At 41.1% G+C, this 26,443-nt stretch overlaps 2 protein-coding genes across 3 annotated transcripts in view; one reads left to right on the top strand and one right to left on the bottom strand.

Annotated features, from left to right (window-relative positions):
• NIP7 (nucleolar pre-rRNA processing protein NIP7) overlaps window positions 1–26,443 on the top strand; it is a 67,777-nt gene that overhangs the window by 9,012 nt on the left and 32,322 nt on the right. The window lies entirely within an intron of this gene.
• TERF2 (telomeric repeat binding factor 2) lies at window positions 684–24,892 on the bottom strand. 2 transcript variants are annotated; one of them, XM_081217261.1, is made up of 10 exons: window positions 24,480–24,892; window positions 24,277–24,372; window positions 23,507–23,637; window positions 14,508–14,594; window positions 13,313–13,459; window positions 12,485–12,591; window positions 10,537–10,929; window positions 5,895–5,980; window positions 3,578–3,618; window positions 684–3,115 (listed from the first exon to the last, which is right to left on the bottom strand). In XM_081217261.1, the coding sequence occupies exons 1-10, from the start codon at window positions 24,847–24,849 to the stop codon at window positions 2,957–2,959; spliced, it is 1,617 nt and encodes a 538-aa protein (XP_081073387.1). In that variant the 5' UTR covers window positions 24,850–24,892; the 3' UTR covers window positions 684–2,956. The 2 variants fall into 2 exon arrangements, with proteins under 2 accessions (XP_081073387.1, XP_081073386.1); XM_081217260.1 differs by having other exon boundaries at window positions 3,578–3,621; window positions 24,480–24,891.

The following is a 26,443-nucleotide window of genomic DNA, read 5'->3' as shown; positions in this document are numbered from 1 at the left end:
TGATACCTGTCGCTCCTATAAGACGTGAGGGGCAACACCTGTTTCATCAGACCTCTTTCTGCCCAGTGCTACAGCTTAGGAGAACAAAGCACAGCATGGAAGTGTGTGTAAAAATTTAAATGGATGAAGAGTGAGCAAGAGACAGTGGTCAAACCCCTCCACTGATAATCCTCCTCATTCGGCTACCTTCCACCTGACTGATACAATCATCTAAAGCTATCCAAAATCCACTTAAAGACTACTATAGGGACTTCCCTGGTGGCGCCGTGGTTAAGAATCTGCCTGCCAATGCAGGGGACACAGGTTCGATCCCTGGTCCGGGAAGATCCCACATGCCGCGGAGCTACTAAGCCCGTGAGCCACAACTACTGAGCCTGCGCTCTAGAGCCTGCGAGCCACAACTGCTGAGCCCTCGTGCCACAACTACTGAAGCCCGCATGCCTAGAGCCTGTGCTCTGCAACGAGAAGCCACAGCAATGAGAAGCCTGCTCACCGCAACGAAGAGTAGCCCTGCTCGCCGCAACTAGAGAAAGCCCGCATGCAGCAACAAAGACCCAGTGCAGCCCCAATAAACAAACAAACAAATAAATTAAAAGACTATTGTTCAAACCCTTGATCTTTCTTTTATCTGTGGCTTCTTCAGCACCCACAGGGGGAAAAAGGCTGACTTCATGGCGGAGACATTTATGTGCATCTTATTTTATTCTCACAACAGGCTACAAGGGAAGTACCATTACCTACTACATTAGAGATGAGGAAATGGACATCCAGAGATTCCAGTGGCTAACTCACCATCTCCAAGCACAGCTGGCACAGCTGGGGCCCTGAGTGGGCCTCACACTCTTACCCATCAGGATAGTGTGTCTGTCAGTCTCTGAGTTCTGACAATGTCTAAATGTTTTTATCTCAGCCATAATCTTAACAAAACAGCATGAGTACCTTCTAACCAAGTATTGCTTCAGAAGGCATCACAGTGACTCCAAGTGGTAATACTTTAACTGTCACAAGCTATGTGTTATGTTATGAAGAACACACTTCATAATTGTGTTCAGTTCCAGCAAAGGCCAGATGACATCACAGCAGTCTGGGGCACAGTGGCTCTGCAGCAGTCTCACTAAGGTGAAGGTGGGAGAGACTGGGATCATTTCTCAGTACATAGTGGCACAGGCATCCCCACCAGAGTCCCACCACTGCCACAGTCCTAGCACTACTCATGTGGTGAGCAGTGACTTAGATTCAGCGAAACAGTCATCGGTTCATGGTAAGCTGTATAGTTCTATAGAAACTGTAGGCAGAGTTTTATGTCTGTACACATTTTATAACATTATAATAAAGATAGCATTGAAGTTATGTTAAAAAATGTTAATGGATCTATGCATTTCTCAAATTTTGAGAAACACGATTAGGATATTTTGCTTCCTTAAATGTATCACAGTGTCATTCTTCTACCTAGAGAGTGCCATCTAACAGTGTGAGAGGTGAAGGTAAAAAGCTTCTGGATCCTAAAGCTTGGTTTGGAGGGAGATCACAAGTAGCTACAACCAGACTGAGTGGAGATCAAGTTCTTGCTTTCTCACTGTAGTTTCATTTGGGGTTAATTGCTAGAAAGACAGCAGTACCCAACCCCCAAACATGTAGTTAATAGGTAATAAAGCTGTAAAAAGTTTCCAAATTTCAACTACAGGACGAATTTTTAAACTTTAGCATTTCTTTACATCTTGCCTTTCACTCACTCAAAAGTGAGAAAAAAGGAATTCTTTTGTCCACGGAGGGGTACGTTATAGGAGGAAATGGACAAATTAAGAGGAAACTTTCACATCTCTGTATGGCACAGCTTCCAAGGATTAGAACATCCAATACAGTTTGACATCAGCTTCTTAACATGGACAATATGGTTTAGCAAAGCTTGTTCAACATTTTGCTACCTCCATCTTTTCAGCTGCAATTAAACAGCTACTTAAATTTGAGAGAAGCAAGACTTTAATGAAGAATGCTACAAGTTATGGACAATAATTAGTTCTCATTTTTAAAAAATTACAGAAAACACTTTACTGAAATTCTTTTTTCCTAAAAAGATAGTCTTTAAGGATGTCTGAGAGACAGCAAGCACAACACAGTACAAAAGGAGAAGGGAATGTTGAATTCCAGTGCAAGACACTAACACAGCACAATTAGGGAATCAGGCGGAAGCAACCATTTCACAAAGAATGGAATTAGGCATTTATACTCAATCAGGATTTTTTTAAGCTTTAAAAGTCCAGCATAAAGAAGGGAATTGGGAAGAGAGGATGGGGAGAGCGGCTAAGCTTATCTACAATCACCATTTTACCAAAAAACACACTGGTTCAACCACGTGAGAAGTGGAGGTTAAACCTGCCTACATAGCCCAGCAAATAGAGCAAATGCCAAGGCAGTCACGTCTAGGAGTTGATGTCACAACTGGCTAAACAGTTTTTAAAGGGACTCTGATTCCACCAGGACTGGTCTCTCATCAACCTGGGCTCATGACAGATGAAGTTCCTTTGCATGTGCATCAGAAGGCCAAAGCTTTACCTGGAACAAGTTCGCTCCAAATAATGCTCATGTTGCTGGTTTTAACAGGTCATGGAGTCAAAAGTGACTCCTAACAGACTCCACCATTTCCTAGGAGAAGGTTCTACTGATTACCAGGGATTTAAATTCAAGCAAACCACTAAAGAAGGGAAATACTAATGGTATTCTGGCACTGTACAAGCTATGTGCCTGTCATCTCTGTCAAGGACATGGGGTGAACTTGGCTTTGTTTCTCAGCTCCATGATCTCCAACTGTGATGAAGTGGAACTGGGACCTCCCCCACATGGGAGGAAGATGCCCAAGATTCTCATCCCAGCCCAGCTTCTGAAAGAAACAGCAGACTACCAGGGGCTATTATTAGGAACCATGCTCCTGTGAATTCTGTGGAAATGAAGGCCTGTTTCAGTTCATGCCAAGTCTTTTCATGGTCCGCCAGCGATCCTTAATCATCACAGCTGTTCGGTTAACAAATGGGTAGTTTTTAGAAATGGCGGCCCAGTTTCCTTCCCCGTACTTCTGCACTCCAGCCTTGATCCACTCGCTTTCCTCTACAGTCCACTTCTGCAAAAAAAACAAAAAAGCAAAGGATTTATCACAACCTGTCTTTCCACTTATTTATATTTTCATATAGTAAAGAGGTAAACTCAATCCTAGGAGAATCATCTGAACCCAAAGGAAGGATTTATACTTTTAAAACATGATATAGAATATAAGTTAACACCATGGATTTGGACATTTCCTAATTTCCAGTGTCCTGCCATTTCATCCTCAAGTGATATCCATTTCTGCATTCAAAATTTCAAACGTGTGTTGTTCATGGTTAGGAAATGTGTCAGCTTTCTGACCACCTAGATTTTTCTTCCAGAGAGTAACTATTTAACTTAGTTTGGATTATCTGAAAATCACAAATAAAATTTTTTACCAGGTTCATGGGTAGTCTATGCCTGTGAGATGTGGGTACTTATTTTATCTCTCTTCTACCTACACAACCAGAAAAGATCAGAAAAGATAATTTAAAATTACCTGCTTTCTTGTTATATTGGTTGTACTCTCTTCATCTGGTGCTGCTGGAAAACATTAAAAGTAGACTCATTTCAGAGCTTACCTTTCTCAGCACAAACCACAAGAAAAAGACATAGAACGTCCCCAAAGGGAAAACCTGATTCAAATTTTACAAACTTTGAGAAAAGAAAGGACATCACTAAAGGATAATTTGGTTTTGTCCTCTACTTGCAAGATACCAATCATTTCAGTCCATGAGAATCTGTACAAAGCAAATACTTTACAATCAGGCATTCAATAAATGTTGGTTAATGATGGATTTCAGGCTCTTTAGTAAAACCACTATCATTTTCTAAACTTACTGAGGAACTGTGGTATTTAAAATCCTAATATATATATACACATACATATACATATATATATATGCATGTGCATGTAATATATATATAGGTATTTATGTGTGTATATATACACACATATTTGAGTGTGTGTGTATATATATAATTTCTGCTTTATAACCCCTTGTTAATTACTGCTTTGAAATAACACAGTTTTACTGTTTTTGAATTTCCAAATCCCTGATTGTTAGATATAAGTAAAATTTGGGGGCTTCCCTGGTGGCGCAGTGGTTGAGAATCCACCTGCCACTGCAGGGGACATGGGTTCGAGCCCTGGTCCGGGAAGATCCCACATGCTGCGGAGCGACTAAGCCTGTGCGCCACAACTATTGAGCCTGCACTCTAGAGACCATGAGCCACAAATACTGAGCCCGTGAGCCTAGACCCTGTGCTCCGCAACAAGAGAAGCCACCACAATGAGAAGCCTGTGCGCTGCAACGAAGAGTAACCCCCACTCGCCACAACTAGAGAAAGCCTGCACACAGCAACAAAGACCCAACATAGCCAAAAATAAATAAATAAAATAAATACATTTTAAAAATTTGGCTCAATTCTTTTTTTTTGTTTTTTTTTTAATTTTTGCTGTGTTGCGTCTTCATTTCTGCGCTAGGGCCCTCTCCAGTTGTGGCAAGCGGGGGCCACTCTTCATCGCGGTGCGCGGGCTCTCACTATCGCGGCCTCTCTTGTTGTGAAGCACAGGCTCCAGACGCGCAGGCTCAGTAGTTGTGGCTCACGGGCCTAGTTGCTCCGCAGCATGTGGGATCCTCCCAGAGCAGGGCTCGAACCCGTGTCCCCTGCATCAGCAGGCAGATTCTCAACCACTGCGCCACCAGGGAAGCCCTGGCTCAATTCTTCAAACAAAAAGAACGGGGTAATAATTATTGCTTCCCACTCCAACAGACCATGTGAGATCTGGTCAAACTCTACCCTCTCATCCCATGGAAATAGATCAGGCCTCAAAAACAGGGACCAAGATAATATTTTAAAGGACCAGGGGGCTACGGGAGGGTATACAAGTATAATGGACATGCCATCTCAAGCCAACAAGAGCCAGTTAAAAAGCTACAAGAAAATGCAAAGTTGCATAAATGTGAAACTTGCTACAGTGTCTGCCTCAGCAGACGCCACTCTCCCAGTAATGCTTCCTGAAGAGTGAAGAAAGGTGACTCAGGAGAAGGGATACTTACAGGAGCACATTATTTATTTTTAACTTATGAAGTATTTCATAATATAGTAGAAGCCGATTTCTGAAACTGACAAATCTGGACTGCATCAGAAGTGGATGTTTTCTAGAACGTTTATATCCTGTTTTTAAAATATTTAATGCCACTTTTATTGTTACTTCTCCTATTTCCTGTGTAATCTTGATTTTGCCAACTATGCTTTTGCCAATGAAAGGTAATTTTTAAGGGCAAAACCTTTGAGGTTGGCAAAGGATTACTGTTGCTGCTGTGTTACAAAAGTCTTCAGAATCTCCAAAACTAAGGTTTAGCATGTCTATCTTTCCATCAGGGTGCAAAATATGTGGTGGGAGAGATCCTAATGCAAATACTATGAAGTTTAATATTAATTAAGGAAAAGTAAAGTTTCTCATCTTAGAAAAAAACACTTACATATAGAAACTGGTAAGAGATTATTTACTTAAATAAGACATGTAAGGAACGACCACTTCTACCTTTTCTAATTAAAAAACTTCAGGAAGAACATCAACTACAATTAAATATAGGATTTATTAAACCAAACCAGGAGTTTTCTTTAAATATAAAGCGTTGCTTTGATAGTCTCCATTGTTTAACTGGAAAAGACATAAAACCGATTCCTCATGAATCACAATGAGGAAGTTTTAAACTTTTTCTAGTTTGGAGACAACGTTGATGCGACAGTAGCATGCACCTGCACTTCAACAAGTGTCATGGAGAGACCGATGAGATCTGGCTTACCCTGAACTTGAAACAGTTCGTCCTCTTCTACCCAAGTCTCTTTTTCTTCAACCCCATTAGAGTTGTTCCACTTGCCTTTGGGTACTCTGAGGGAACATCAGCGAAAGGACAAGGTGTAAAACAAAGTCACCCCAGGTCATCCCATACTCTGTCCTTAGCTCTACCATGGCTCTGTATTCCTCCCTGTTCTGCTGTGACCACATTCGAGATTCATCTACACACAACTCCCACATCTTGACCTGGCCAGGCCTCTCCATGTCAACGTTCCCCAGGTTTCAGGACCATCTCTCAAACTCAGCACTGGATACATCACCATCCCCCTCAACGATCTGTTCATTTTCCTGTTGTTTGGTTGGTTGGTTGGTTGTTTGGTTTGGACTCTATTACAGATTTCAGCATTCTTCTAACCTAGAGCTGCAAACTCCTTCCCCTCCATCACAGACATGCTCTATTCCTATCTCTAGACTGTTCTCCTTTCCCTCCCCATTCCCCTAGTCCAAGCCCATGGCCCAATACCTTTCACCAGTATTACACTAGCCTCTTAACTGGACTCTCTCCCCCCTAGCCCCTACCCCTTCCAAAGCCACCTGAACAATCATCCTAAAATTACCACATCCCTCCTCTATTCAGTGATGGCTCCTCACTGCCTAAACGATGAAGCCTAAATGCCCATATGGGGGAATCAAGATCATGCAGTCTGGCCCGTCAATTTCTCAGCAGTCCCTCCTGTCCTCACCAACACCCACACCGCCCTCTGCTCCTCCTTCCTCCTGTAAGTTCTGTGCTTTCCTGCCTCTCTATTTGTTGTTCTCTCTCCTTGGGATTCCCCTCCTTGCCAAGTGAAGTCCTGCCCATCTTTCAAGGCCATCATTCTCAATGAAGACTGCCCAACACATACAAAAAGCCCCCGCTCCTCTGCCCTTATGATAGTGCTTCCACTTTATTACACAACCCTATCACAACATACCCTTAACCATAAGCACCTTGACGGCAGGGACCATATCCTCATCTGTCTACTCCAAACACGGGGCACAGTAACACACACCCTCACAGAAGCTGGAGAGATACTAGCTAAACTAATAATGAGATTATCAAAGAGCTGTAAAGGACTTATACCATCAAAGATTAGACTAGTAAGCAAACAAGAATCATTCCTGTGAACATGAAATTTTGAGTACTTGGGTGCAACCAAAAACAGTCCCAAACCTGAAAAATAATCCAAAACCCAAGTTATTAAATAAATGAAAATATAGTCACTCTTACAGAACATAGCACAAATCTGACCTCAGAATTATAACATCCTTTACAAAACAAACATGGGAAGTATCTGAACTAAGTTTTGAAGAATTTATATATAGATCAAAGTCACCAAAAAACCTGACCAAGAGAGTAGAAACAAACTGCTGTTTCCTTCCCCACTATAAAAAAAATTTATTTTTAAGGCTGTCTGGGTATTTTGCAAATGAGTAATGAAAGCAGTTTGCTTAATAAGTGCATAAACTTGAAAAAAATTCCTTGAGTTGCATGAGTTTTCTATGCAGTTACCTAAGTGCTGGGACAAATGATGGACTCTTCACTTTTCTTTATTTTTAAATTGGATCATATCCCCCAAAGGGTTATTTCTAAGAATAACTGATTTGCTTGAGACAAAGTAAAAAAAAAAAAAAAATCACACGAGGTTTTTCCTTCTCAGGATATTAGCTGTGTCAATTACTATTCATAAATAAAGGTCAGACAGCATTACAGTTTAAGTTTTCCATCTACTTATCCAAGTCCTGGGATAAAAACTGATTTTAACCTCAGGGTCCATCATTTTCACCTAAGTGGCTATTCACCCTTCCTGCAGACAATCTTTGCAGATCACTTGGTAACTTTCTGCTCCTCCTCTGAACTCAGCATTTATTACATGTATAAACATTTTGGTATTTCTTAACTTCTCATGTTGTGGAAGGGGCTGAGACCTCGGTCCTCGTCCTAACTGTTAGGTGGCCGTGCGGGCAAGCCGGGTCACTTCCTGGCTCACTGTGCTCCTGACTGGTGAAGTTAAAACTTAATGGTCTAGAGGGGTTGGCAAACTACAGCCTGTGGCTGCTGGATTTGTATAGCCCTTGAACTAAGAATGGTTTTTACATTTTCCAAAGGGTTGTAAAAAAAAAACCAAAAAACAGAAGAATATGCAAGAGACACAAAGCCTAAAATGTTTACCCTTTGCTAGCCTTTTATAGAAGTTTTGCATGTAGCCCCTTAAATTGCAAGAACCAAGAACTGTTACTTTGTTTGGTTAATAAACTATCTAGTAAGCACTAGTTCTGTGCTGTGGGGGATATAAAAATATAGTAGTCTGGCCCTGCCGTCTAGGTGATAGATCCTAATCCTGCCTTCCCCTCCTCCGATTCCACTGGCCCAGCTTCCCCTGGGTCCTGACTGCTCACCGGGCAGCAGTCTCCAGCCACCCTCCTCTCCTCCTTTCCCTCAGTGTCTGTTCAAAATCCCTCAGTGGTGTCTGCTCAGAGGCTTTCTGATTAGGTGTATTAGACTTATCTGGGGAACAGTTAGCAAAGCAGATTAAAGAACACTCCTGTCCCTTCTAGTTCAGTAGACAGGAGCCTGGGAATATATATTTTTTAAACACTGCATAGGTAATTGTGATTTGAAGCCCCTCTTGAGAACCTCTGCCTGATAGAATATAATAGGAACTCAAAATCTGGCCCATCTACCCATCCAGACTTCTCTCCCTTCATCCTCTCTGTGCCCTATATTCTCCTGCCATACAGACTACATGACATTTTCCGGCTCATACCAGGCTTTCTCGTGCTGTAATTCAAGAGGCTCCTGTTTCCTAGAACCGACCTCCCAATATTGCTGGATGACCTCCTACTCATTCTTCAAGGCCAGCTCAACACTTGCTCCTCTGCAAGGTTGCTCCACCCACAACTCTGCCGCCCAGGCCCAGCTCTTCTTCCCTGCAGCTCCCAAGGCACCTCACATACGCTTCGTTTAGAGTCGGGGTCTTAGGATCCCTTTTTTTTGTAAAGGGCCAGTAGTACCTTCAGCTTTGCAGGCCTTACTGTCTTTGTTGCAACTACTCAACTCAAGGTAGCATCAAAAGCAGCCACAGATAATACATAATTCATGGATGTGGCTGTGTTCCAATGAACTTTATTTACAGAAACAGGCAGCAGGTGGATTTAGCCAAGGGGCCATAATTTGCCCACCTCTGCTTGAGAGTACCCATCATACTTCATACCCTTGACACATGAGAGAGGTATGTCTGAAACCTTCACAGAGTCTCCCATTTATAAAACCACTGTAATCATGCACTGTCTCCAGTTTCCTTGTCTGTTCATGGGAGCAATACTTATACTTCATAGAATTGCTGTGAGGGGTAGAGGAGATCAGGTATCAAATGAGAGTAATAGTGTGCTGACTGCATCTGCCTGCCCAGCCAACGACTCCCTCACTTGCAAATGCAGAAGTGGTGCATATAGTGCAGATTTGTGCCCGAGTATAAATCATTTATCAGATGCCACAGCCCTATAGGGCACCCAGCACAAGCATGCCAGGGCACAGGTCCCCAAACAGCTGTAACAGAGAGCAGTAGTAGAGATGGCAGTGACCTTGGGAGATCAGTGAGGTGATCACTTACAGCAGGGTGACCAGGGGAAGTTTATGGAGGAGGCAGAGTTTTAAGAGGCAGCTTGGTGTACATGGTATACAGGCCACGGGCTTTTGTGTCAAGACTGACTGGGATGAAAAATCCCAAAGCCCAATCTTGCCATTTTTTATCTGTGTGACTTCAGGTTAAGTTAGTAACTTTTCTGAACCTTCCTCACCTATAAAGTGAGGCTAGTAAATCACTCACAGAGTGAGGAGTGTAGATATTCAGTAAGATAATACGTGAAAGTGCTTGGCCCACAGAAAGTATTTAGTCAACATCAGCTTCTCTTCTCTTTGAAAGACAGATGGGATTTTGACAAGCAATGGTGGAGGAATGATAGTCCGAATGTGGGGAATGAGAGTCGGCAAGAAGAGTACAGTAGTAGAAACAGGGTTCCAGGGAGAGCAAGCAGACCAGTTTGCCTAGAGGAAAGATCCACAAGAGGGCACAAAGGGTAGCAAAACTGAAAGCCAGGTTGGGGGTCTTGATGGGGAGCAAAATGAAAGCATTCTAACCACTGCCCCACAGAACCTAGCAGAATGTGAGAGATTAGTAATTACTGAATTTGCCAAGTCCCAAATGCTCACAGAACATGCAAAACTATAAATATTCACAAATCTCTTTTAAGGATCAAAGTATAACGTGGCCCAATTCAAACAAACTTCCTTTAACAAACAAGACTAATATTTAGTAGTCAAGGCACTCAGAAGTTTGCTAAAAATGGAAGCAGCGGTGAGTAGGAGGCTCTGACACCCTTTCACCCTCACTCCTGCCTAGTGCAACGCCTGGAAGCCCACATGCGGGGCATCAGAACTGGCAGGATGGCTATGACGTCACTCCCCACCCTGAGTCACATTCTAGCAGTCTGAGCAAGCCTTGGTGGTGAATAACTTAGCTGAAAGTTACTTCATTCCCGGAAGCAATACCAGGTATAACCAGGACCACCAACCAGCCCCCAAACTTCTACAAAGAAGGTCTTCATACTTGGGATTCTTCTCCCCAGGGAGGGGTTGGTTGAGGATGGTGGGCTTGGATGGTGAAGCAGGAATGACTTCCTGGGAGGAGTCGAGGCCTGCGCTCGGCTCAGTGCTCTGGCTGTCCTCTTCCAAAACCAATCTGCTTATTGTCATGCGCTTGTTCTTGGGCTGCAGTTCAGAGCCACCCTCACCCTCAGCAGGGGCTGAACTTTCGTTTTCATCTTTTCTCGGTCTCTTGTTTTTGAGGGCTGGTGATGGTGGGCACACTTTATTAGGAAATACCATATCTTTCTGGTCCAGTTTTGAGAAGGCTGCCTCAGAATCTTGTGCACTGGACAGAGTCTTGAAAGCTGCTTTCAGAGCCATAATTCCAATGGTGGTTGGAGTGTTCTGTAGCTGCCTACAAATAATGCAAACATAACAGAGATCAGTTTCACCATTGTGGATGCTTGTCCAAGCAGCCACAACTTTTTCAAGTGGGAAGCTTCAAATTAGAAACTCCTCATGTTGAGAACTCATTAAAAAAAAAAAACAGAGAGGGTGTGTGATACAAGCTTTATTTATAAAAGCTTCCATTTATAAGTGTTAAGCAGAGGCTTTAAATATGATATGTAAGTTGAACTATGGAGCTTAAACTTCAAGTAAGAGAACCCTAAAGGAACTAGGGCCAATGATACTCCCCCCTCCAGACACCTCTTCAGCCTGTGTGCCATCTAACCCATTAGTCTGCATGGACTAAAGCGGTGCTTTCCACAATGCAAGAACTCTGGGTAGTGCCTAACAACTACAAGTCCATCTGGACAACCAACTGATAATCCAGCAATCTCACCTTGAAGTCTAAACTCTTCTTCCAGCTGTCCTAGTCCAACCCTCATGTGAGAGAAGTAAAAGACTGGTCTCCGTTCTGCCCTCTTTCTCCTACACTACACTTATAAATGGGATCTTGAGAATTCTCAGAGTGAGAAGAGTGCCACACAGTCTTGGAACAGTGAGAAACTGCCTTTTCAAAGTAAAGTTCATCTATCATTTGGATGTTTTAAGTAAAAACTGTTAGGAGAGGGCAAACTGGCAGCCTGCAGGCCAAACCCAGCTGGCAGATGTGTCTTGTCTAAGCTATTCAAGTTTTTTTTTTTTTTTTTTTTTTTTCTGTATGTGGGCCTGTCACTGTTGTGGCCTCTCCTGTTGCAGAGCACAGGCTCCGGATGTGCAGGCTCAGCGGCCGTGGCTTACGGGCCCAGCCGTTCCTCGGCATGTGGAATCTTCCTAGACGGGGGCACGAACCTGTGTCCCCTGCATCGGCAGGCGGACTCTCAACCACTGTGCCACCAGGGAAGCCCTTTTTTTTTTTTTTTTTTTTAATTGGACTAACCACCAACATTCAAAAATTGGGAAATCTCAAAAAAAATTTTTTGGACGTCTCACATAAAAATTTGAACTGAAGTTTGGACATCTTTGGACATCACACATAGCAACAATCACACGAAGCTGGAAAGCACGCCCTCTCTGTGTCCCAGTCCCGTGCTCTCAACTGTATTATCCTAGACCCACTTTGCTCCTTTACATCTCCTATTGGGCCCCCAAAGACATCTAAACGTGTGACCTCTGCTTTGTTAGCTGGTCCTGGGAATCTGATTCACAAGTTTGAGCACTGCATTAAGAGATGAGGTATCAACAGGGAAGTACTGAGTAGGTACAGGTGAGGCAAGGAGAGAGAAACAGAAGAAAAGAACCTTTGAGGAATAGCCAGTCAGGAGCTTCTGCCAAGGATGTGACATCCCATTTTCAATATTCCCGTCTTCCCAGGATGTGCTCTGTAAATCCCACAGTGCCTTCTACGAGTAACCCAGTAACACGTTAAAAGGTCAAACCACTGATCCTGCTCGAAGAAGACAACTATGCTTCCCACACATCACCCCAGTGTTTCAGCCAACATCACAAAAGGGCATCTCTCTCACCTGGCAGGTTCTCTGACTGGCTTTTCCACAGGCTCTGGTGCTGGCTGTTTATTTTCCTTCACTGTGGTTGAGGTGGAAGACTCAGATTTCAAAGCCTTTTTGGCCATCTGGGAAAGGAAAGATGTCATCAGGAAGAGGAAGTCACAGCATTTCATTAACTCTGCTTCTTTCACCATGAACGTACTCAATATGCAAGCATGTTCACTTACAAACCCAATTTAGGCATAGACTAGAGGAGGACATAAAAAGGGAGAGAACTTACAAGAATTATCTCAAATTTCTTCCTCCCTTCCCTCCCTCAAAAAATGGCTCACAGTTTTCTATACGAAAGGAGAACTCAATCTGAGTGGTGCTAAAAGCATCTTGACATTGCAAGAATTCCAAAAGGTTATTTTGGACAACAAATACTTAAATGATTTTACTTTGTATCTCCTCTTCTATCCTTCCAATCTCATCCCTAATTTAGTTTCTGAGTACCTAACAGACCTTTGGGGTCATATGCAAAAGTCAAATCATCTTTTTTTTTTTTTCTCCTTTGGGAACCACCATCAGTTGTAATTGAATGTTCTCCTACTTTAACCACAAAGATGAATCCCACATAGAGGAAGTAAAAATGGGAGGTGAGGGAAACCAGGAATGTTGCATTTGCCTCTGCCAGGATCTCTGCTTCTGAATATTTAAGGCATTTAATTAAGAAAGACAGCACATATAATTCAGTTTTTTCCACACATTTACTCTTTTCACTTTAAAAAAGAGCTGTCCTTTTCTAATTGCCTTCACATCCTCCAGGCTACATCACAGTTATGGGAAGAGAAGGCCAAGCCCCACCGTGAGGAGGTAGGGCTCTGCATCATCCAGGTGACTCTCCAGGAAGCGCAGCATCTTCTGCTGGAAGGTTTCGTAGGAAAAGTTCTGGATAACAGGGTGGGCCAAGTTCTTTTCACGGATAATGTTCAGGAGATCATTTCTCAGCTTCTACACAAAGGACCAATTTTTGCAATGTGAGAAAGAAAAACTCCAGTAAAAATTCAATGATGATGAGTTAAAACAACGCTATCAGAACTTTCACAATGCTGTCAATGAATGTCACTGGTACACATATAAGAAGGGAAGCCTACCACAATGTAGAACAAGTCAAAAAATTACTGATCAGCCACAGTAGGTTACTATGTAGCTATAAAAAAAAAAAGGATGAAGAACTTAGGATCTAAAGTACCTTTCTACTTTTACATAAAGATTTTTAAACTTCCAAAAAAAGAAAACCAAAAAGGATGAAAAGCTCCCTATGTACTAAAATAAAAAGATCTCCAAGATATATTAAGGGAAAAAAGCAATTTACAAAATGCTCAAATTAGTGTGTAGAATATGCTCACATATGTATATGGGAAGAACAGGAAATATGGATATATGTGTACGTCTGTATATATACACACATGCATACTTATTTGCTTGCATATGCACAGAATATCTCTGTTAAGAATAAAAGAAAAAAACATTGGTTGCCTCTAAGGAGAGGAACAAGATGGCTGAGTCAGACGTGAGAGAATTTTCACTAAGCTCTTTTGTTGTACCTTTCGAATGCTGTATTACATATAGGTATTACCCTTTCAAAAACTGAAAATTTATATTTATAAAGGAAAAAAAATAAGAGCAGGGTACCAACAGAGCTTTTGACACCAGAAAATAGAAGAGTTAAGTCCTCACCAAGGCAGATTCTCAAGTCTGCAGGATCAACGTTTATGTAAAGTCAGAAGTGTTAATACCAGCGCTGATCACTAAAGTTCTGTCAGAAACCTGACAGTAATGGGCAAGTAAATGATTTATGTAAATTTTTCAAACAAATTTTTGAAAAGCCATTCGAACAGTAAGTTATCCGGGATATAAAAGGCAACATGCTCAAGGTGCTGAATATTTAAAGGCGAATATTTAGATAACATTCCTGACAGAGAACCCTTTCCCTGTTTCCCCACAAAAGGCAATGAACTGGATTTAGGTCACGGGAGCAAAAATATATCAAATTTACCTGAGTTGTGGGGTCCTTGGACATATGTTTTTTCAAAATTTTTGAAGCCTTTTCAAATTCTTTGTTTTTGATACAAATAATGACTGCCTACAAAAGGGGGGAAAAGACTTTTTTTTAAACTGCTGTAATAATGAAAGGTATAATTAGAATATCAAATATCAAAATAAGCTCAACTAAAAAGTAAAACTGAGTCTTACATACCCAAGAACTTTTTCACATCTATCAAATTCCTGTATTTAAAAACTAACAATTATTATTCAAGCATATGAACAACCGTACGCTCTCTTTCAGTGTGTAAGATAGTAGATTTTCAACATTACATTGGATTAAAAAAATATATAGCTGATAAAGCAAAATCTGATCTCCTGGATTACAGACCATTTACCCAATCTGAATAGGGCCTCCTAAGGAAAGGCAAAATGGACAGGAGTCATCCCAGGTCCCCAGAACAATTGGTTTTGTTCTTTTTGGATGCAAAAGCTTTGATGTAATGGGGGGAATGAGAGGAGGAGATACTGTGGGGGGTGGGGAGGAGGTGAATAATTTGCTGACCACAGAGTTCTGCTAGTTCCATTCAGGAAAGGCCTGAGGCCAATTCGCTGAGAACCAGCACAGCCTCTCATACTGTAAACCCCAGCGGGCCAACTCCAGTTAAAGTGTTCAGGGAATTGCTGAGACAAACAAACCCAGCTCAGCCACAAGCAGCAGAAGAAAGGACAAAGTTTCAGGTAGGATGAGAAGGTCTCATCAGCCACAGAGAAGAAGGAGAATCCTTTGGTCAAGACACCCCAAGAGAATATATGTAGAGGGCAAATAACAGTGATTGAAAATTAAAAAGGATATTTAAAAAACATATGTGCACTTTTTTTAAACATTAGAAAAGCGAGGAAAAATTGGGACCACCTGGAGTTATCTAACAGGATAAGGTAGCTACCTTAAATCCAGTCTCAAAGAAACATATCTCACACACGAAAAAGGGAAGGAAAACTGGTCCATAGATATTTTCAGTCTTCACAGGGAAGAATTTAAGGAGAAACATACAGACCAAGAGAAGGAGGACTAGCAAGGGAATTCAGAAAGTACAACTCTCTGGTGCTTCTGTCCTCCACATGCTGAACACAGCCATACAGGGCAAATGAAACTGGTGTCAAACGCTTCTGAAGAGCAGGCACAACACTAAGTTCCTACTGCCAGGGAGGGAACAAAGTAAGTAAGTCTTTTCATTTTAATCAGATCATCATATTCACTTTTACATCATTTTCAGCAGAAAAACTATACTAAGACTATACTTACTTTCTTGAAGCATACAAAGGTTTTACTTTTTATAAATCGTTTAGGTCCTATTACGTTGTTTTTTTTTTAAAGATTTTTTTTGATGTGGACCATTTTTAAAGTCTTTATTGAATTTGTTACTATATTGCTTCTGTTTTATGTTTTGGTTCTTTGGCCACGAGGCACTGGAATCTTAGGTCCCCAACCAGGGATCAAACCCACACCTCCTGCATTGGAAGGCAGTCTTAACCACTGGACCGCCAGGGAAGTCCCAGGTCCTATTATGTTTTAAAATGTTATTTAACTTGCATAAAGTAAAATTAACTCTTTTTTGGCATACTGTTCTAACACATGTATCAACTTCTGTAACCACCACAATGATACCAAAAACCATGGATCCAATAAACCTCCCTTGTGCTGCACTCTGTAGTCACCTCCTCCCCATCCCTAACCCCTGATCTTTTCACTGTTTCATCTCTTCAGAATGTCATATAGGGCCTCCCTGGTGGCGCAGTGGTTGAGAGTCCGCCTGCCGATGCAGGGGATACGGGTTCGTGCCCCGGTCTGGGAGGATCCCATATGCCGCGGAGCGGCTGGGCCCGTGAGCCATGGCCGCTGGGCCTGCGCATCCGGAGCCTGTGCTCCGCAACGGGAGAGGCCACAAGAGTGAGAGGCCCGCATACCGCAAAAAGAAAAAAAAAACAAAACAGAATGTCATATAAAATGGAATCATACAGTATATATGAAATCACACAGCTTAATTTTTAAAGGATGTAGCCTTGAGTTTGGCTTCTTTCCCTCAGTATAATGTCCTGGAGATCTATCTGTATTGTCGCATTATCAGTAGTTCCTGCTATCTTATTGATGAAGCAGTGTTCTGTTGTATGGATGTACCAGTTTGTTTATCCACTCACCCACTGGAAAAACAGTTGGGTGGTCTGCAGTTCTGGTGATTATGAATAGAGGTGTTAAAACATTTATGTGCCAGTTTTGGTGTGACCATAACTTCATTTCTCTAAGGTAAATACCCAGGGGTGGGACTGCTGGGTCATTTGGAAAATGCATGTTTATAAGAAATGGCCAAACTGTTTTCTTGAATGGCTATACCATTCTGCACCCCATCAGCAATGTATGAGGGTTCCAGTTGCTCCACATTCACACTAGCACTTGTTAGTGTTAGTAGTCTTTAAAGTTTAGCCACTCTCATAGGTATGTCCCAGTATTCTCTGTGGTTTTAATTTGTATTTCCCTGTTGGCTAAATGATGAGCATCTTTTCATGTGCTTATTTGCCATCTGTGTATTCTCTTTGGTTGTTTTTTTAAAATAGGGGTGTTTGTTTTCTTGTTCATTTTGAGAGTTCATTCTCTGAAGTGTTTTTCTCAGAACAAAAGTTTTAATTTTGATGAAGTCCACTTTATGCTCTTGTAGATCTTGCTTTTTAGTGTCATATGTAAAACCTTTTTGCCTAAGTCCAGGACATGAAGATTTTTTTCTCATGTTTTCTTCTAAAAGTTTTATAGCTTCACATTTTACATTCAGATTATGATCCACTTTGAATCAATATTGGTATGAGTTTTAGGTCAAGGTTCATTTATTTTTTGCATAGGGACATCCAATTGTTTTAATTCGAGTTGTTGAAGACTATCCTTTTTCCATTGAATATCTTTTTTCATTGAAATGCGTTCATATTTTTTGTTAAAAATTGATCAGTCATATTTGTGTGGGTCTATTTCTGGACTCTTTCTTCTGTTCCACGAATCTATATATCTACAGTCATGAGTACTGTAGCTTTATAGTAATTCTTAAAATTGGGTAGTGACTCCTCCAGCTTCATTCTTCTTTTACAAAATTGTTTTCGTTATTTTAGTCTTTTTTTTTAACCTTACCATATGTCTTTTAGAATCAGTATCTACAGAAAATCCTGCTGAGATTGTGATTAGGATTATATTAAATCCATAGATTAATTGGAGAGAACTGACATCTTAACTATATTAGGTCTTCCAATCCATGAACAGGGTATGTCTTTCCATTTAATAGGTTGTGATTTCTTCATCAGCATTTTGTTTTTTTCCACATACAGATCCTACACATGTTTTGTTAGACTTATACATATTTTTCTTTTCTTTTTTGGAGCTATTGTAAATAACTGTTTTGGTAATTTCACTGCAGATTTTCATTTCATTTCACTGCTAGCATATGAAAATATAATTGATTTTATGTGTTGATCTTGTATCCTGCAGTCTGGCTAAACTTACTTATTATAGCTTTTTGGGTATATTCCATGGAATTTTCTATATGGATAGCCATGTCATCTGGAAAAAGGGATAATTTTATTCCTTCTTTTCCAATTTGTTGCCTTTTATTTCTTTTTCTTGACTTACTGCATTGGCTAGGTCTTCTAGTATGACGTAGAGTGGAAGTGGTGAGAACGGACACCTTTGTCTTATTTTGGATCTTAAGGTCAAAGCATTCCATTTTTCACCATTAACTATGATGTTACCTGTAGTTTTTTTTGTAGATGCCTTTTATCAGGTTGAGGAAGTTCCCTTCTATTCCTGGTGTGCTGCTGAGTGTTTTTACAATGAACTAATGTTGAATCTTGTCAAACGTTTTTTTGCTTCAATTGATATGACCATATGGTTTTTCCTTTGGACCAACAGGGTAAATTACATTCACTGATTTTCAAACACTGAACCAGCCTTGCATTCCTGGGGCTTTAGTTTCCCTATTCTGCCACACACTAACTGCATCTGCATCCAGGACTAAGCATCAGGATAGACAGTAAAAAAAGAAAGGAATGGAATCCATTTCAAGTTCAGGGAATCACAGCTCCACTGCTAAAGAGAAAGGGTTCTTCTCTTCCTTTAGGTTTAGGTGCCTGCCCTCCTGCCACTCTCATCACTGGGTCACTGCTGCTACCAGTGTAGTATTGCCTGGGTGCTAGGATAGAGAAGGGAAAAAAGGGAAAAAACAAAAACAAAAACAAAAACGAGATTTCTTCCACCCTCTCTGATCCTTAGCAGATCCCCTTTCCTGCTCTTCAGACCAGAGAAAGCCTCTCTTGGAGTTCTTTCTATTCACACCTGGGGTGCACTTCCAGGTTTCAGGATCCTTCAAGTCCAGGCCTGGTGATGCTGGAAAGGGAAAAAATGGTAATCTACTCATCACCAGTTTGGTGGACCTTCATATTCTGGTCTTCTCCATTAGCTTACTACCCTTTACATTTCTGAGTTCTCCATTCATTCTGTCCAGGATTTATACTTGCATTAAGAAAGACAGAAGAAGGGCTTCCCTGTGTCCAATGGTTAAGACTGTGCTTCCACTGCAGGGGGCACAGGTTTGATCCCTGGTCAGGGAACTAAGATCCCACATGCCACATGGTGTGGCCAAAAAAATAAATAAATAAAAGAAAGAAGAATATGCTTATCTATCTTTCCCAGAACTGGAACACAGCTCTCCTACTATGTTTAATTTGTGAAACAAGAAAGGAAATGTGAATGCTTTCAAAATCTTAATTGAAAGTCTGCCTCCGAAGTTTGTACTATGAGCTTTTTTAAAACTATGCATTAATTTCCTGGGAAGTTTTTTCATTTGTTTTTGTTTTTTAAGAGATCAAACTTTGCTTTTTGAAAACTTGGAAGTTTTTGAAATAAGTATAATTTCTTCTCTTATGTTTCTGTTAAGGTTCTTACCATCTAAGCAATAGCAATGGTCTCTGGCTAACTTAAACAAAAAGGAAATTCCAAGCACAGATTTTCAATATAGGTGAGACAGGTTTATGTTGGAGGCAAGGCCAGAAAGGACATAAGAAGAGAAAACCAAACTCACAGAAGTAAAGGAAGGCTAAAAAAGCAAACTCACCAAAGAAACCAGGCTGTTATGGGAAGCACAGATGCTCAGAAAGCCTTGACAAAGCTTTTTGTTTCAAGAATTAAAATTTCAAGACATTGTGTCTGATGCACCAGCCCCTCAAATGTGGTAAGGTCCTCAAAGAAAATCAAGGTGCTATTACCAAAGGTACACAGCAAAAGCAACACCTAAATGCTTCCCAGGAACATGCCATATATGTTACTCTCTCCTGTTCACAGAAATCTGAGGCATCTTTTAGTTATGAAAAGAAAACCAACGTAGTCTCAATATTATTATCAGCTTACAGAAGCAATTCTCAAACTTTTTGGTCTCAGGATTCTTTCTTTATACTGTAAACTGTTAATGAGGACCCCAAAGAGCTTTTGTTTATGTGGGTTATATCCATTGCATTCACTGTATTAGAAATATAAAACTGAGAAAAATTTAAAATATTTATTAATTCATTAAAAAATAACAAACTCATTACAGGTTAACATAAATAACATATCTTTATGAAAAATTACTTATTTAATAAGACAAAAGTTTAATGAGAAGGGTGGCATTGTTTTACATTTTTCCAAATCTCCTTAATATCTGGTTTAATAGAAGAAAGATGGTATTCTCATATCTGCTTCTGCATTTCTTCTGTTGTGATATGTTGTTTTGGTTGAAATATATGAAAAAAATCTGGCCTCACACAGATATAAAGTTGGAAAAGGGAGTAGTATTTTAATAGCTCTTTCAGAAAATGTGGACATTCTTCTTTGACTCTACACCAAACTTTGGCAAGTGAACTCTTCATCGTTATTACATTAAAATCTGTTAGTCTGTCTTGCACTTTTAATGGATCTGCTACCCAGGAATGATTTTGCAATACAATTCATCGATCATTTGGAAATTACTGGTTTACTGAGTCATGATCTTCCAAATGTTGATACATTAAAAATCTTTTTTAAATCACAGGTGTTAATATCACCATCAATCATATCAGAAAAGTCTGAATATTGGGAAGCTACCAAGGACATGAATATAAGTTTTCCAAAATTCTAATTTTCACCTGAAAGCTTGAATTTTACCTCTGCCAACAAATACTGTCACTTGTTTTCCTTGAAGTGACTGCCAGATTACCACATCTAAATAACCAAAGTTTGTCAGTTATTTCAAGTAAAAATGGTATTCCATTACAAAAGCAGCTAGATCAGCAGCATGCAACTCAATCACACAAGTACTTATCCGGAAGAAAACCATCATGTTTTGGTATGCAGCAGAAATGCTACGGAAAAACTTCCTATATTGTCAGACTAAATACTGGAAAAACGTCTGCTCAAGACTTAATAAAATTAGTAATTTTTACTGCTTCATCAAAGACATTCTTAATTGAAACTGGCTGTTTTTTATTTTTTAAACTGCAAGCATGTGGCAATGAAGAATACAATGACTACCAGTACAATTTACCACTGCCTTGGTCACGGTCACGCTAAGGCACCAGAAATTTTACCCATCACTGTTTTTGCATCATCAGTGTAAATGTCAGTGCACTGAAAACCTCAACTAACATTTTGGCATTATTCTAAAGATAGTTTTGACCCCTGAAAGGGTCCCAAAGACCTGCAAAGATCCCTGGATCATACATTAAGAAGCTCTTAACTTAACAAACAACTTATTTGATAAACTTTTTAAAAAATTTAATAAACTTTAAGATAAATTGCTGTGATACTTTAGAGATCTTAAAAATGCATCAAAAAGCTTCAATGAGCCTAGGCATTCCAAGGTAACAAATTCTATGACTAAATGAGAAATTAAAAAAATAAATCAAAGAGACATGTGATACGGTATCATTTAATAACTTGGATATCAAGGTAACTACGGTAGCCAGCCTCTACGATGGCTCCCAATGATACCCACCTCCTGCATAGTGCCATTCCACCCACAAATTCCAGCTGGTCAGGTCTGTGTGGCCAAGAGCATATGGCAGAAGTGATATGTCACTTCTGAGATTAGTTTATAAAAGACTACAGCTTTCTGTCTTGGGCTCTTGTTCTCTGGGATCCTCTAGGGGAAGCAAGCTACCTCGTTGTAAGTAGCCCTATGGAGAGGCGAGGAGCTGAAGTCTCCAGCCAACAGCCAGCGAGGAAGTGAGTCCTGCTAACATCCATGTGAGAGAGCATGGAAGCAGACCCATCAGTCCTGGTTGAGTCTTGAGATGACTGCAACCCTGGCAGGCAACTTGACTATAATCTCACGAGAGACCTCTAGTAGGAAACACAGCTAAATCACTACCAGCTTCTTGACTCTTGGAAACTGAGAGATAATATTTATTGTTTTAAGCTGTTAAATTTGGGGCTAATTTGTTACACAGCAGTTAACAGTAATATAGTAAGTAACAAGAGATCTGGTACCTGGTGGAAAATGAAAAAGCAGAAGAGAGTCAACATAAAATGGTTGACTATTTTAAGGGAATCTGGATTTTACTAATAGATTTTTCCTAATGAAGCCCCCAAACAAGAGATCTATGAACTTAAATAATAAATATTCAGCTGAAAGATAAAAGCCCACAGACTCTACCAGAAGAGCAGCCAGAAGACAGATCTATACCCCTTGTGTTCTGAAGGAGTTGCATTTCTGAATTAGCTGGCTACTTAACAGTAGTTACAAGAATTACCCTGAACTGGTACCACTTCTTCCCACCCAAAAGATCCTTAGCTATTCTGAAAGTAGCCATGGATTTCTCCTCCCTTGCTAATATGTCTTTTCTGGCATTTTACCTCCAACACAAACCTGCCTTACCTATACTAAAAATCTATTCTTGCGATCATTCCTCCTTGGAATTGGAATTTTCTAAGCATTCTTTGTAAGACCAACAGTAGTTCCTGCCTAAGGTCCTTAACTGAATAAATAAAATGTCTGCACCCCACACACAGTTTTTTAACTGTTGTTTTTTTAAACAGGGTGTCTGAGTACCCAGCACATAGCCAAGGGACAGAAAGTCTTTGCTAAACAAGGTTTTGTCCCTTACCCCACCCTGCCCCCAAGATCCCATCCTTTTACAAGGTGCTGTTATCTTTTCTTACCAATTTCCTTACTTTTACCACCAAGGCAATGCTGAGCTGTTGTCCTTCAGTCCCCACCTCTGCATCTGCTTCCACACCCCCAGCCTTGGTTAAGGGAGAAGAAAAAGCTTTTTCTGACTGGTTTCCATGGCTGCTTCAGTGTTTTAAATATAAATAAGTTCCACTACTTGAAGCTACCTGAGCCATGACATAGTTCCAGTCCCAAATTCCTAGACACTCTACAAGCTTTTTTCTTGTCGAGAACACTGCCTGCGCCAGCCTTCTACCGCTACTGTTTTTCGAAATGGCTGATATCTCAGCACCTCTGATTCTGTCTGTTCAAGGGGAATGTTCCCTAAGCCTCTTTCTGCAATTGCATGAAAGAGCTCAAAGCAGTCCCACATTTTCCAAGGCACCAGCTATTCTCCTTGGTCTATAATAAACAAGGGTGACAAGATCCTAGGCCAGTTACTTTTAGCCCTTTCACGATGCTGCTCTGAATGGTAATAATAACCTACAAAGTGTCATTCTTCAATGCCAACTCATTTCCTGTGTACTGTGGCCCCTCCTGCCAGGGCCACAAGGGAGACCACCAAAATCACAAAAGCTGAGCACCTGCCATTAACAGTTCTTTCCAGGTCTGGGCTAGGAAGGGGTCACCTGATGCAATAACATCTATGTGTGTGAGTTACATGTTCTGAGTGTGCTCACTTGCTCTCTCTCCATCCCTGTTTGTCCTCCACCCCACACAAAAAAGATAAGCACTGATTCCTCAAAGACCTCTGATTTTTGGTAAAAGAAAAAAAAAAATTAAAATAGAGCCTTACAGCCTCCTTGACCAGTTTTCTACTGGATTCGACCACTGCCTCTGTCAGTGTAAATTCCGTTTTAATCATCTCCAGCACATTGATAGCTGATTCCAGTGGTGTGAGCTCAGCCTCCATATCAAAGGAACAGTCTAGGACAAAGAGCACAATTTTCACTTTAACCTATTTTCTAAAGAGCAGAAGAATTATGTTCAAATATATATATATATGTATATATATATATATAAAAGAAACATGCAAATATAGTAAGATTTTCATTTAATTTGCTTACATACTGGCTACAGGCTTACAAACATGTTAAGGGTACAAATTCAAATCCATGAATTTCAAGTGACTAATTTTCAAGACAGGTAAAAAGTTATTTTTTAACACATGCATCTGTATCTCAAATGGCAGGATCAGATACAAAACGGCCAGAAACTAAAGATCATTTTGCTAAACAGCTGTCAAGTTCAATTTAGGAAAAGAAAAAAAAAGTGCTCATGCTTTAAAAACACTCTACTATGGAGGAAAAATGGCCATCTTCACATAATTCACTTTAGATAGCAACAAAGTTGGGGCGAGCAAGAAACAGGTGGGAGGAAATAAAAAACACAGAAAAGCAGCCAAGAGAATACTAAGTGGAGAAAACCAAGGCCAGAGAATAAACACCGTGATTGAAACACAGTAGCCCACCTTAACCCTGAACCCTTCAGTCTAGGATGTAAGTTTGAAAACAACGTAACCCTAAATAAGTGAAGCCCAGAGAAGAACATAAAAAATAGCCATACCTAAATTTTCCCCTTCTTCAATGCGCGACAGACACTGCATAACCCGCAGCAGCCGAGACACGGTATGCTCCTTCCCCAAGGGCCTGACAAGCAAAGCTGGGAGAGAAGACATCGTTGGCTCGGCGACCCCCAGCCGCTACACTCGGGCCCCACAAATCACCTTCCCAGGAGCCCCAGCCTCCTTCCCCAGGCCCGGCCCTCACCCTGCATGATGTCCCGGATCTGCCTGAAGTCCCCGTACCGGCTACCCCGAAAGGCCCGCAGCGCCTCGTGGAAGTAGAACTTGAGCACCCAGCGGTTGACTGCCTCCTCCAGCCGCGCCTCCCCCGCGCCCCGCTCCGCCGAGCCCCCCAGCCCCGGTGCGTGGCGCCCCCGCCGAGCCCGCCCGCCGCTGCGGGACGCCCGCCTGCCTGCAGCCCTCCCGCTGCTGTCGCTGCTCCCGCCTCCTCCCGCCATCGCGTCCGATCGCTGCGCGCCCTCCCTGCCGGGACGCTTCTTCGACTGTGACGCCGCCGGGTCACGCACGACGCCCGGGCCGGAAGCGGAGCGAGCCGTCCCGGCTCCCGCGGCCATGATACGGACAGCGTTCCGAGCCGCCCGCGGGCTTCTGGGAGGGCAAGGACCGGTCGCTCCCAGCCTTCCTCTCGGACCCCGTAGTTCCCGGTGTGCCGGCCGCAATGCCTGCTGGGACTTGAAGTCCGTGCTGCCCAGACGGGTAAACCAACGGCGGTAGGAGGTGTCAACTTTGCTCCGAAATTGTGGAACGCTATACTAGAGACGCTGGGCTGCGTATAAAATATTGAAAAATAAATGTGTGCAGCTTATTAAACATTTTTAAAATCGTGAAATGTAAAATGCAGAGAGGAAACTTTATTAAACAAGTTTACATTTTAACAAGTAAAGCAAAAGGCCAGTGTTAACCCAGCCGAGGTCAAGAAATAGAATATGGCCGGCACCGCAGGAACCTCTAAGACATATAAGACGTATAATTAGAAGAAAATTGTTCTTCTTTTTCTTGAAATTTTTCCCTTTTTAAATTTTTATTTTTTGGGTTTTTTAAAATTCTTTTTTTCTAAGACATAGTTTTTAAATTACAAAAATAGCACATTTAGAACAATTAGAAAGAATAATCAAAACGGTAACATTTAAATCAGCCATAATCCCACATGAAAAGGTAAGTTGGCATTTAGGTTTATAGCATTCCAATGTCTTGTATACCTATTTGTGTCTGTGTGTGCGTGCACGCACGCAAAACTGAGATTATACTATGTATATTTTATATAACCTTCATTTTGCATTTTTCCACGTCATTAATTTTTTTTCTACAGTATCCTTAGCAGCTACATAGCATTCCAATATATAGATGAACCAACGTCTTCTTTATCTAAACCACTACTGTAAGACGTTTAGGTTATTTCAAAATTTTGCAATTCTAGACAGTCTCAATATTAGAAACATCCTTTTAACTGTATCGTTGCAGAAATTCATAATTTTTTCCTTAGGATAATTTCCTTAAAGTAGAATTACTGAGTCGAAGAATACACAGTAGAACACGGATCAGAACATTCACTCATCACTCTTCCCTTTTACTTTTGAACATGGTGCAGACTCCTTAAAATGACTTCTAAAGCTTGAAGAATTTACCTATTTGCCAACCTCATTTTGGGCTCACGTTTTGTGTGTGTGTGTGTATACAACTTCTATCATTTCCTTTTCACCTATTACTCAATTTGCCCAGAGCCTTCATCTTGTCCATTCCAGCCTAACTAAATTCTTCCTGTTCTTCAAGCCTCACTTAAAAGACATTTCACCCTTTCTTGACTTTCTGGATTAGGTTAAATCCCCTTGCTGCTCCCTCCTTAGCACCTCCTACTTCACCCTTCCTGAAATACGTTCTTCACAGTTAGCTCCTTTGGGGGCTGGTACTCTGTCTTCTTTTTTACCCTGCATCCCAGAACCTAGCCCAGGGCCTGTCACACTTCTTGAGGTTGGATGGAATTGAGTAGGCACGTGAGTAAGGATTTTGATACATGAAAAACCGTACCACCAGCAAATTATATTTACTGAAATTTAATTTCATGTCCACCAACAAACTACATTTACTCAAATAGGAACATTCTTACAGCTGCCTCCCATTTCTTACGTGTTTGTGTCATGATTTTCTAGA

This window comes from Mesoplodon bidens, assembly GCF_964165515.1.
Source record: "Mesoplodon bidens genome assembly, chromosome: 18".
In the NCBI taxonomy this organism is placed as follows: domain Eukaryota; kingdom Metazoa; phylum Chordata; class Mammalia; order Artiodactyla; family Ziphiidae; genus Mesoplodon; species Mesoplodon bidens.
This window is presented reverse-complemented; position numbering and strand designations above follow the sequence as displayed.

What these genes read in the sequence shown, in the direction of transcription:
- TERF2 (XM_081217260.1), bottom strand. Translation starts at nt 24,849, where the DNA reads ATGGCCGCGGGAGCCGGGACGGCTCGCTCCGCTTCCGGCCCGGGCGTC. An exon ending in CCAAGGACCCCACAACTCAG is followed by an intron (nt 13,460 to 14,507) that starts GTAAATTTGATA and finishes TCCTTTGTGTAG; the next exon opens with AAGCTGAGAAATGATCTCCT. An exon ending in CCAATATAACAAGAAAGCAG is followed by an intron (nt 3,116 to 3,577) that starts GTAATTTTAAAT and finishes TTTTTTTTGCAG; the next exon opens with AAGTGGACTGTAGAGGAAAG.